Source organism: Pituophis catenifer, unplaced genomic scaffold (genome assembly GCF_029215685.1).
Source record: "Pituophis catenifer annectens isolate HBS135680 unplaced genomic scaffold, rPitCat1.0.hap2 SCAF_3, whole genome shotgun sequence".
Classification (NCBI taxonomy): domain Eukaryota; kingdom Metazoa; phylum Chordata; class Lepidosauria; order Squamata; family Colubridae; genus Pituophis; species Pituophis catenifer.
Window position 1 is genome coordinate 134014296 of NW_027256883.1, and position 13215 is coordinate 134027510.

The 13215-nt window shown below is 40.5% G+C and overlaps 1 protein-coding gene across 3 annotated transcripts in view; it reads left to right on the forward strand.

The window, feature by feature from the left end:
• The window catches only part of TGFBR3 (transforming growth factor beta receptor 3), a 163160-nt gene extending 150194 nt beyond the window's left edge, over positions 1-12966 (forward strand). Inside the window, exons 15-18 of one of the 3 annotated variants that reach the window (XM_070939401.1) lie at positions 3016-3054; positions 6095-6202; positions 10545-10641; positions 11050-11091. In XM_070939401.1, the coding sequence (XP_070795502.1) occupies positions 3016-3054; positions 6095-6202; positions 10545-10603 (206 nt within the window). In that variant the 3' untranslated portion in view covers positions 10604-10641; positions 11050-11091. Of the gene's footprint in view, positions 1-3015; positions 3055-6094; positions 6203-10544; positions 10642-11049 lie in introns of all 3 variants that reach the window. The other 2 variants (XM_070939399.1, XM_070939400.1) reach the window with 2 other exon arrangements.
• Positions 12967-13215: the final 249 nt, after the last annotated feature.

Genomic DNA, 13215 nt, shown 5'->3' on the forward strand with positions numbered 1-13215 from the left:
TTCTGCCTCTTCATAACTGAGTGCAATGAACATTCCTAATAAATGATGTTGTATATAAAGGTTCTTTTCATTGTGTAGTTGGAAGCACATTGATAAGCCTGAATATAATCCATATCCAAAAGTCTGATTTCTGTCCCAAATTATTCCGGCATTATTGCTGGCTAGGGAATGTACAGTCCCTACACAGACATGCACATGTGCACGCACACATGTGTGCACATGCACACGTATACACACACACACACACACACACACACAGAGAGAGAGAGAGAGAGAGAAATATACAAAACAGAATAGCTGCCAATTTGGAAAGAGCTATTTAAACCAACATCCATCCTAGATTAGAATTGGTTGTTGTTGTTTTGTTTAAATAAATCCCTGTTGTATTTGCTTTCTCTTCTCCCCCCCCCGCCCTTTCCCACTTCATGAGTGAAAAAATGGTAGAAAGTTACAGAATATAATTTCCCCATACTGTATGAAGTAAAGGATGAATATAAAATATAATTAAAAAGACAATAGGTGATTAAACATGGCAAGCGCCACAGCCAATCCTAACCAATTGAAGTTGGACCATTGTTTTCAAAATCAGGGTTGATTAATATGGATGGCAAAAACCCAGGAGTCAAGCTAACAATGCATGTGTACATGAAAATAATCTTTCTTTGGGCCGTTCTAACAACATCAGCAAACATGAGCATTTATACTTATTTTTAAAACCTCAGCCTTGCACACTCCCATTTGGTGCTGACATGTCACATTAATTAGAGGGTTTGAGTGCTTTCAAATGGAGATCAAAATCTTTCACTTCTATGCAAAGGCTCTTTGAAATTCTGGAATGCTTTCTAAGGGTTTGGGTGTTTTTTTTTTAAAGATGAAGATCAGAAATCCCTTAACCTCAGTCACATAGAGAACGTTTCTTGGCATTTAAGCAGTTGATGGTATACCATGGTGCACTGCTTGGGGTGTGAGAAGGACAACTGTTTCTGCTTAGCTATTTGAGACTGCAAGGAGTTTTTGCAAATCTTTATTCTCGACACAAATGGATCCACTGGGGACAACCCTGAAATATTTGGTCTCCGTGCACAATGCAATTAAAATGCTTGCTTTTTTGTGCTTTTCTGGCCATATCCATAATCTCTCATGAATTTCAATAGCTAAAAAAATGCCTCATTGGATCAGCCAGAATGGATGCCATTTGGGTTCAATTCTCTAAGGAATCTAGTACCTCTGTAGCTTAAATTGAACCAAATCTTTTATAGATCTTCTTTAGATGTTTCTTATTTTAGAAGAGAAGAGCGTTTGATAATAAACACAGTGAACTAAGGGCTGATAAGATTTATTGTGCGATGCATACTGGAGTGTGTCCTAGTCTTTTTCAGACTTTAAGCTTAATGGGCACCAGCATGTGCCCATTAAGTACAAGTATGCACACAGTGTGTCTTTGCTGCCATTTATCCACTTGGTTATGAATTGAGCCCTTGGGGTTAATTGTCATTATGAACTAAGAGCGAACTTGTAAGGCTTAGAATTGCTAGCAACTACATAATAAGAGTTGCATCTCCAAGACATTAGTTGTCACAGATTTTGATGGAAAACAGGCCATTTGTCGTGTGCATTGTTACAAACCATATTATTGGATCCATTCCTGTTAGATCTGCATTAGAAGCCAAATAAAGAAACTTGGAGGCACCGTAGATACAGAATCAGAATAGAACGTTCAGTTCCACAACTCACTTTTCTCTCCACGTGTTACACACATCACTGCCATGAATGGTGATCAAGGATAATATAGTTGCATGTTTAAGAGAAAACAAATCCTTCCAGATTTTTTTTTTTTTTAAGTTAGAAGGTTGGGCTATGTAGAGGATGCCATGGCTATGGTGAATTCAATCCTAGTGAAATTAGAAACATATTTAGAAACGTTTGACTTGTTGGCTACTGTATGGTTTTCTTTTATTGGTTATTTTGCATTATCTGTTACTCTGGCATCACTCATTTGCTTTCCAAGATTGCGGAGAGCAGCACAGGATATGGAAGATTGTACAACAAGCAAATATATATTAATATATAGATATTAATCGTGATTTTGGTAAACTGGTGACGGTTAAAACTTAGGTAGATATCACATCTATCTTCTGTAATCGGAGTCAGAATCTGTGGGCTTCATCTCTCTCAGCAGTGACTGAGGGAATTCTGGGTTTTGAAATCCTCATTTCTGAAAGGTCTCTCGATTGGGAGAAACTGTTTTATGCAAACTATTTTGGGAGTAAAATTAGTTTGCCTCTATATTCTTTCAAGAGGGACGCGGTGACTCAGTGGCGAAGACACTGAGCTTGTCGATCGAATGGTCAGCAGTTCAGCGGTTCGAAGCCCTAGTGCCGCATAATGGGGTGAGCTCCCATTACTTGTCCCAGCTTCTGCCAACCTAGCAGTTCGAAAGCAGGTAAAAAATGCAAGTAGAAAAATAGGGACCACTTTTGATGGGAAGGTAACAGCATTCCGTGCGTCTTTGGCATTTAGACATGCTGGCCACATGACCACGGAGACATCTTCAGACAGCGCTGGCTCTTTGGCTTTGAAACGGAGATGAGCACTGCCCCCTAGAGTCGGGAATGACTACCACATATGTGCGAGGGGAATCTTTACCTTTACCTTATATTCTTCAATGCCTTGGATTTACATGTCTCCAACTTACTCTTACTTCTTTGGTCTTTGGGATAACCACATCTGTTTTACCATAAATGCCCCAAAGGGTGAAATCGAATTCTTTACAGAAAAAGCCAATGCTTGTGATTTGGCAATAATTGGACAGCACCTGGTAACTTTTGTTGCTTGCGTTTTTCAAGATTATTTCACCAAAGACACTTAATGAGCTAGAAAGGATTTCCTTTCCTCTTCTTTATGTTCTCACTCAGATTTGATCAGTTTAACTGGATTTCCTACTGGGTGACAGATTCTACTTAAGAATTTCTGTTGGGTATAAAAATTTTCTTTCATTCTTTCCTTTTTTGGCAGATAAATCCTCCCACTTGAATCCTTCTGAAGGATCATCGTGTAAGTATATATAATCCTCCTTGTTTTTAGAGAACTACATCTAGAAAAATGAATAGAACAGAATAGAACAGAAGAGAATCACAGGATTGGAAGATCCTGAAGGTCTTCTAGTCCAACCCCCTGTCTAAGGCAGGAATCCTTATACCATCCTGGACAAATGATTGTCCAATCTTTTCTTGAAAACCTCCAATGATGGAGCACCCACAACTCCGGGAGGCATGTTGTTCCACTGATTAATTGTTCTCTCTATCAGGAAATTCTTCCTTAGTTCCAGGTTGGATCTCTCTTTGATGAGTTTCCAACCATTGCTTCTTGTCCTACCTTCAGGTGCTTTGGAGAATAAGTTCACCTCCTCTTCTCTGTGAGAGCCCCTCAAGTACCGGAGATAGCTATTATGTCACCCTTAAGCCCTCTCTTCATTAGGTAACCATACCTTGTTCCCTTAGTCCCTTAACTGTTCATCATACGATTTAGTTTCTCTTTGTTGCTCTTTATTTCACTTTGTTGCTCTTCTCTTCACTCTTTCATTCTCAGCTGAACTGAGAATGGTTGTAAACCTTTTGAACATATGAGTTATATAGAGAAGGAGGATTTTTTTTTTTTTTTTAGGAGAAAACCCATGTGGGGAAACTGCCAAAGAGGCATTAGGCCCTCAGGTTCAAATTCCCATTTTATCTTGGAATGCATCTGAGTCTCAAGATATTTGCTCTGGAAAAGGGGCTTAAGCCAAGAATTCTCCATCTTGGGCTGTAGAAGTAAATATCTACAATGTTATCCATAAAATAAACTAAATAATATCTAAATTAACAAAGCTATGGTGATTGGTGGATGGCATTCACCAATGGCTAGATCCATGGTCTCCATCTTTGCTTGCTGCTTTGCTTCTTATGCTATTCCTTTAAAATCAAATAAGGCTTGCACAGGCCATGTAGGAATGAAATTGTACGATACCCTCATCAATTAAAAACAAAATAAAGTACAGATGGTTCTCAACTTACAACCATTCATTTAGTGTCCATTTGAAGTTAACGGCACTGAAAAAAATGACTTATGATTGGTCCTTGCACTTAAGACTGTCACAGCTTCCCTACAGACACAGGATCAAAATTTGGGTGCTTGGCAACGGGCAAGCATTTAGAACAGGGGTGTCAAACTGGTGGCCTGAGAGCCGGATGCATCACGTGCAGGCCACGCCCACCCCGGCTCCGCAAAGGCAAAAAACGTTGCGATACGTCATGTGAGTTTGACCTCTGTGATTTAGATGGTTGCAGCATCCCAGGGTGATGCTATCACGATTTATGATCTTCCCAGCTGGTTTCTGACTAGCAAAATTAATGGGGAGGGGGGTTTTCTGGGTTTGGTTAGCAACTGCACAATTCACTTAAAAACCGTTGTGATTTGCTTAACAACCATGGCAAAAAAAGTGCATAAAATCAGCTGCAACTCACTCGACAACAGCCTATCTTAGCGATGGAAATTCTGGTCCCAATTGTTGTTGTAAGTCGAGGACTACCTGTATACATAATATTATGGTGTTGGCGTCACTGTGAACAGTCGGCTGAGGGGATCAAACGGGGAGAGATGGCCAGCACTCCATCTTAGGATGGCCATCCAGTGAAATTAATGGCAAACGAAAGTGCCCCGATAGGCCGGAGACCCTACAAATATGCCACTTAAAGCCGAATCTCAATAAAAATTAATGAGGCTCCACCCCGTAGCACTCCTTGCATAAAAGAAGTGAAAGTTGCGAATGGCTGGAAGTGACTGCCGTTGCTCAGCACACGTTCAAAGCCATGCTTTCAGGAACCAGATGTACACTCACACAGATTATCCTGCCTCTCCCAGTATGGGCTCCATGTTAGGGCCTGGAACTGATTTCCGTAATTAAAACTGCTGCCAAAACGTGAAAAACAATTGTTTCTATTTATGTATTTGCTGAGTTTCAAGCTGGCACTCCCGCTTGGTTGACAGCCTTTCCGTTCCCCGCTTAATATGCTGCTGAAGACGTTGGGGAGACGGAACAGAATTGGCAGAGGCCTTCTTTAATTATTTGAATGAGTTTATCCTGCCTTACCTCAAAGGCCCAAGCGTGAGGGGTACATGTATTCAAAACTAAGGAGGCTAAAATTAGAGAAGTAAGTTATTTTTGGTCTTTCCAACTTAAAAACAAGCAGAAATCAGCAGGAAACCTACCAGGCCGAAGCTGTTTATGGGAGAGTCACATTTTTAAATTGCATCCTGCTTCTCTGCTTTGTTCTTGTGAAATAACGGGCCACACTAACCAAAGATATATTAAATAGTGTCGTTTAGACTTTCCTTTGGGCTGATGTTGTGATCCCATATCTACACACCCGCTTTTTTCAACCCAGCTTTCTCTTGTTGTGTTGCCAGAATCAGCATGTAGCTTGAACATCTATAGGGAGTCCTTGATTTACAACCGCAGTTGAGCCAAAATTTTCTGTTGATAAGCAAGACAGAGCTTAAGTGATTTTTGCCCCATTTTACGACCTTTCCTGCCGTAGCTGTTAAGTGAATCACTGCAGTTGTTAAGTTGGTAACATGGTTGTTAAGTGAATCTGACTTCCACATGGACTTTGCACGTCAGAAGGTCTCAAAAGATATTCCCGGGGACATGGCCACCGTCATAAATGTGAGTCAATTGGCAAGTGTCCGAATTTTGATCAAGTGACCATAGGGATGCTGCAATGGTCAACAAGTGTGAAAAACAATCGTAATTCACTTTTTCAGTGCTGTTATAACTTCAAACAGTCACGAAGCGAATGGTTGTAAATCGAGGAGTACCTGTACTGACATGGGCCAGAAAGAGAGGGAGGGGCAGAACAAGCCTACTTGAGGCAAAAAGAGCTTGAGGTAAATTTGGTGAGCTCAAAAGGTGCCGAGCCCTGATTTAGGGGAGGAAAAATGCCATCACTTTTTTGGGGGGGGGGGGTTCTGAATACCAGTAAAATGTCTTTGATTTTGCACTGCAAATGTGTTGATTTTTCTCTCACTCACTCTCTCTAATCTCTGAATTTCACAGCTGTTGTATACGGCCTGGACACGTTGACAGTTGTGGGAATTGCCTTTGCAGCTTTTATGATAGGTGCGCTGCTGACAGGAGCTTTATGGTTTATCTATTCCCGCACAGGTAAGTCCGATGTTTTTCCCAAATTGCATCAAATTATATCTGTAACACTGACCATTTTCACTAGCCATTGATTTGCATGGAAAAATAAAAGGCCCTGAAGGATCACTATAGATGCCTATCCTGATCAATAGCTTGTCATTAAGAGGATTTCTTTTTAAACAATAGAGTTTCAAGTGTGGAGAATATTTATATAAAATGACCATAGCAGTGTTTTTTCAAACTTGGCAATTTTAAAATGTATGAATTGCAGCTAATACACACTGAAAGGATAGAGAAAAATGTAGCTATCATAAGTAGGGGTGGAATTTTGTATCTTGCATCTGAATGGAAAATGAAAAACCATTTAAAATATGTTAATTGGCATTCATATCAACTTGTCTTGGTAGAGATTGAGGCAACCATTCTGTAGCCAAATATCTGTAAATAAAGTTCACTGAATTTCCTGAGACTTTCTTTTGAAGAATCGTAGGTAGCTTCTTCGTTGCATTGCAAAGAATATAATGACAGATCCTCGCTGTGGTTGTTATAAATTGGTAGAGAAAACCGAAGTAAGTAAACAAATATTACAGATCCACTAAGAAAAAGCATGTGTTCAGAAGATGATTGTGGCTTTCTTGAAAATAAAGGCAAGATTAGATAAGATTAGCCAAGGGGTTGCTATACTAAGATTTTATCTTTTTTTACATATGGAAATATAAAATCTCAGCTTTGACACATAAAATTGAATACGAATCAATACAAAGAATTGTATGCAAATGAACTCTGGAAAAGAATGGAAATGTGTGGACAAGTTTCTTAGGAGTTGAAATTTCTTTCACAGACCCTTCAAATCACCATAAAGGAAAGTTGATTTATGACTGAAAACTGAGACATGCCATCAATGATTGTACTGATCCTAACCTTTCTGCAATTCATTGCATAAAAAGAGAGCACCTCCCAATGTTTCTCTCTCATATCAATCATTGGCATTTTAATTTGATGTGTGTAATTAACCCTTCTCTTCTAATCATTTTCCAATGCAGTTTTTGTGCTTTCCTACAATGTCCACATTAGGGCTCTGCAGAGATCTGCTTCAAAGAGTAAAATATGAGTATTTTAAAACATAGTCTCTTCCTGGGCTCTTTTATCTTTTGCAGCTGAAATGAGATCTTAGGAAGAGATATTTTGCTTTAAGGTATTTTCCACAGATGTAACATGCATGCCCAAGTATGCTCCAAATCACATTTTTGTCCTTTGTATCTAGATTGCTGCATTACCTTAATCCACTTTATTTCTTGGGTGAAAATTGAGGATACTGTATTTGGGAGGTAAGGGAGAAATTGCCAGTGGAAGAAATGATTAACAAGAAAAGTCTATATTTCCTAAAATCATAATGTAGAAGAGATTTGGTACAAGAGCAGAAGCACTTCAGTTTAGAAAAATGTTCTGCTGTGCTTCCATTACAATAATAGAAGGAGAAGGTCCATTTAAAGCCGAACATCTGCCATAGATTAACAAGAATGTGGAAGAACACATCACCTTACTTTCCTGTTTAAATGCCTCATTTATTTCTAAAGTATATGACTTGGCCTTGATAAATCTGAATCCTGTTTCCCATCATTTATGAATCAGAGTTAGTTTGGAAAAAGCAGTGTCCAGTTTTGAGCAATCAGATCTTGTCTCTTACTTAATTGTACTTTATACAAATGATGACTAAGCCAGAAAATTGCAAGTTCAAATACTGTCTAAATCGGAAACTACAACTAGTGGCTTCCAAACAAACCAGGATATGGAAAACAATTTTAAACTATAATAGCATATTCTGTCTTTCCTGAAGTTATTAAGCATGGTTTCCTGAATCAGACATGATGGAAAATTCTGGTTAATTGTGGCTTGTTCACTCAGGATTTGTGTGTTTAAGTGAGAAGCAAATAGAAGGGAATGGGGCTGTGTGTGTATTTGAAGCTTATATATCTGGTTTACTGAGGTAATATTTGATCATTTGAATGTGTTTATGGCCTATCCTGCTGCAACTTTATACTAGGAAGAGATTAGGCAATTTGGCATAATTCCCTAAATCCTCTTTGCCTGCTTGGTGAGTGGAGGGGGACAGCATATAAGCCTTGTTTGAGTAATTTATTCAGCGGTGACTTAGTCCACTGGCTGAACTTTTATTAGTTTTCCCGTTCCTAGTTTGAATACAAGTGACTCTTTCAGATGTCAAAGTTTTGCTCATGTCCAAGGAGTTCTCAACAAATAGGTACAGAAAACATGTTCCTTTGCGGATCCCCTCTTCCCACCTCCTTCCTTGTACGTGACAAGTCCATCCAGCGAATGCAAAGGCCAAGAACAGTCTATTATTTATTAGTCTGAACTCAAAGCAAGCCGTTTTAAAACATATGTAACTGTCACCTCTGAAGATCTCTGCTTTCAAATAACAAGATTATGCAACCTGCTCTTCCCCTCCCCAGCCCCCAAATAATTTGGTGGGAAACTTAGAAGACTCCCTTCAATAAGTTCTGACTGAAGAAAAGGGAGAATACAACATATAACATTTGGTGTGTGCGAACTTAGTGTACTGAGGGTAGAAAAAGCAAACAGACTGGCTTGAAAGGGAGCCATATTGGCAGGCTTTGTCAGTGTGAATAATAAAGAACATGCGGTTGCACTTAGATACATATGACTATAAGCAGCTTAAAGATTGTTTATGGCCTATAGCTGGGATAGAAACATTTACAAAACCATCCACTTTAAATAGTGTTCGGACAAATAGTGGTAAGAATCCTCTTCAGAAACAAATCTACTTTTCCAACTGGCTTAAAATGGTACATTTTGTCCTCAGAAATTTGCTGCAGGGCCCCTTACTCCTAGGAATAGTTGCTTGCAAAAATCCTCGTGGATAAGATTCATTGTTCATCACAACTCATAAACTGACATTCAGGTAGTCCTCGCCTTACGATCACAATTGAGCCCAACATTTCTGTTGCTAAGTGAAACGTCCGTTGAGTGAATTTTGCCCCACTTTACAACCTTTCTTGACACAGTTGTTAAGCGAATCACTGCAGTCGTTAAGTTTGTAACACAGTGGATAAGTGAATCAGGATTCCCCATTGACTTTGCAAAAGGTGATCACATGACTCTGGGACACTGCAACCGTCATAAATATGAGTCAGTTGCCAAGCCTCTGAATTTTGATCACATGACCATGGGGATGCTGCAATGATTGTAAGTGTGAAAAACGGTTGTAAATTATCTTTTTCAGTGCCATTATAACTTTGAATGGTCACTAAATGAACTGTTGTAAGCAGAGGACTACCTGTATTTCATCTGCTTTGTTTATATTTCTGAAGACTCCCAAATTTCCAATGGCAAGCTGTACAATGGAATCAGGAAGGGATGAAATTTGGGCTGTCACTCAACTGTAGCATCTATTTATACTCAATTTTCCATGCAGTAGTGACTAATTAAACTTATCTTTAGCCTGTATTTTATGTATTTTAAGAGCGATAGGTGAGCAATTGGAAAATACAGGCTATTCAACAGAAGAATCAAGGATTTATTTTCTATAAAAGAGGGAAATGCTGAAAGAAAGATTGAAATTCTGTGCCATGGAGACAAGGGGGCATAACCCCAGAGTTGAAAGGGGAAAAAATGCATCTGTTGCAAGTTTTCTAGTAAGAGGAAATAGGGGAGGGGAAAAACACGAGACAGTATTTTTTTGGCATCCAGATATTGACAGCTGTGCGCGCCGTTTTCCCCAAAGACGAAAAGGTATTCACAGACACAGAATTGGAGGAAAATATATACAGATTGCAGCTGATAAGCCGAGGATGGTGCACAACGCTGTGTAATAGAGTGGTTTGTAGCCTGGGTGACAACATCGCTGTAATAGGACCCAACGGCAGGGGATGCGGCCAGTTCTACATTTTGCAGATCGTTTTCCTGGCAGAAAGATTGAGGGGGCCCTATTAAGGGACTGAAAGCAGCAAACTTGAATATATAGAAAGCGTGGCTTTTCTCTCCTAAACGTTCTCAGGTTTTACTTTGGTTTTAGCTAAGAAAGCTTTACAAAAATCTCAGGGGGGAAAAAGGATTTCTCTCACCTAGAGATAGCTTTTACAGTGTGAGGAAAGGCTTTGTTTGCCTAAAGTTCTGGGAATCAAAGAAAGAATACCTAAAATAACCTCACAAATGAGACACTTGAACTAAACCCAGGACGCAGTCCAAAGTTTGTTTTGGTTACACTGGAGGGTGGGGGGGGTGGGGAATCAACCTTGATTCTACTCCCTGCTGCCAAAATCGTATGAGCCCCCAAATATTTCATGAGACAGTTATTCATGCATTTTCTCTTTTGATGGTGTAGAAAGGAAGGAGCAGAAGGGGGCAAAAAGCTGGACGTGGGCCCAGGACCTACGAATTTGAATGCCTTCTAGATTGTGCATCCAACTGAATACCTTTGGGTCAGTCAATTACATTCATTATAGAGTCCCTGGGGAAATAAACCTGGGGGAATTGAGTCTGTCAGTATTTAGCTGCTTGGAACAAGGACAGAGATGCCTTGATGAATGATAGTGAATTGAAGAACCTTCTTCCCTTCCCTTCCCTTCCCTTCCCTTCCCTTCCCTTCCCTTCCCTTCCCTTCCCTTCCCTTCCCCTCCCTTAACTTCCCTTCCCTTCACTTCCCTTCACTTCCTTTCCCTTAACTTTCCTTCCCTTCATTTCTTGTAACTTTCATTCCTTCCCTTCCCTTCTCCTCCTTTCACTCCACTCCACTCCACCCCCCTTCCCTTTCAGGGGAATCAGGAGGGTGTGAGGACAGTAGAAGTAACTCTGGGCTTGCTTTTTGTTTATTTCTTCCTTTCCTCCAGGAGAACCCGAAGGAAGGCAGCAGGTTCCCACATCGCCACCACCCTCTGAAAACAGCAGTGCAGGCCACAGCATCGGCAGCACACAAAGCACCCCCTGTTCCAGCAACAGCAGGGCCTAACACAGGAGGCAGGATGGAAATGCATGCAGCGACATCGGAGACCAGAGGTTCAAAAACAGCTGTTTGTTGCCTTTTGCTTCCATTGGTTTGGATTCTTTGGCAAAACGAGAAGGCATTTCCTTCTTTTTTTTCAGCTTCTTCCGGTTAAACGCGGTCCTTGAATCTCCCGCCGCATGCTAAGGCTACCTGTGACGGAGCTACTCTTTTTGTGCAGCTGTGGACCGGGTACAAAGGTCCACGCGTTCTCAATGTGAAACACAACTTCCCCCACCCCTCTATAAATGCTGCTTTGTCTCCAGAGAATCCCAGGGCTGAGTTTTGCAAAGGTATAGGAGACGCCAAAGGGATTTCAGTCTCATAAGCTGGGGAAGGGGTTTGGGGTTTGTTTGTTTTTTCTTAACCTCCCTCACTCCCCCCACCCCGCTGGGCACAAAGGCAGGGTGGTTTCAAATGCCACATTTGAAACTGATTTCCTCTGATACGCCTCGCAGGTCACCGTAGCTGTGTCACTGTGTAATTGTTGAGCTTGACTTCGGAAAGCCTTTGGCCCCTGATTGTGCTGTTCTCCATTGAACGGATTTGTATCCACTGAAGCTTTTGAAATGAAAGCAGCATACAGGGGCTAAAAATACATGTTGGTTAGATATTTGTAATTACTTATCTTTCCTTCTCATATATTGAAATGCTTGCTTGAATACTTAGGGTTGCTTTAAGGGTTGCTCCATTTTTTTCCCCTTACTGAGAACTACCTTTTTTTTCCCCCAGGACGGAGCAGCTAGTTTCACCCTTGTAACCTAAGATTTCGCTACAAGGCGCTCTTTGTATCCTGCATGCTTTTCACCTGCTCTTTGTCTTGTGGCGATTTGCATTAAGCCATCACATGGCCCTGTCTCACAGCCTTGCTTCATGAAAGGCAGGGGTCCCCGGGCCACGGATTGGTACCGGACCATGGCCTGTTAGGAACTGGGCTGCACAGCTGGAGATGAGCCAGCTCCCCAGCACTAGCATCACGGCCTCAGCTCCATCTCAGATCATCAGGCATAAGATTCTCATAGGTGCGCAAACCCTTCTCTAAACTGCGCATGCGTCAGATCTAGGTTGCGTGCTCCTCCCCCCACCCGGATCCGTGGAAAGATTGTGCTCCACAAAACCGGTCCCTGGTGCCAAAAAGTTTGGAGACCGCTGATGTGAGATGTGCTTGCAGATATAACCGCCTCCCTGCTCACTGCTGTGTTAGATGTTGCTTCGTAAATGCATTTCCACTGAGTGAATCTGCAGAATTGTCTACGGCTTTTGTATAGAATGGGGAAATCTTGTTTTTTTCTGTAAAGGCCATGCCCAGCAATGCATCCATGAAGCTATATTCTGGAAGGGGATGGGTGAGTTATACTATGATTGCACTTGGAAGTTCAGGATTTCATTGGCCAATTTTGAACATAGGCATGCCTGAATATGCTTCACCAAAGGAAGGAAGACTACAAAAATTAAAATGGTTGCCTGATACATTTTTTTAGATATTTTTACAATATTTTCAAAGCCGTCTATTGTAAGAAATTCATTTTGATTGGATTTGTGGCCTCAAAGCATCTGGAGATATTTGTAGAATACATGTGGCCATGCTTAACATGACACATTAAGTATACATTGCTGATTTTTAAAAGTATAAACTAATATTCAAATTCAAGTCTGTGCCCCATGAGAATGTTCTGCATTAAAAATAGTTAGCTTTTTTTTTACTTTAGGTTATTGAAAAACACTAAGGTCAAATATTGTGGATCCAGTTTTCTATCATGTTACTTTTTTCCATTTGTTTAGTGCTCAGTGGAGACAACTATTGAATCGTGCTATTGTTTATGACTTACAGCATGGATAGCAATAAGATGTCCCCTGTAAAAGCTTTCTTATGTTTTGATTCCAACTCATCTCAGCTTCACAATTGGAAATACATCAAAGTAAAACTTGAAGTGGCATGAAATTGTAAAAATATTAGGCTATCATTTTGTGAACTGAAAGCAAAATAAGCACAGTTATTCCTTTGCAGATTATC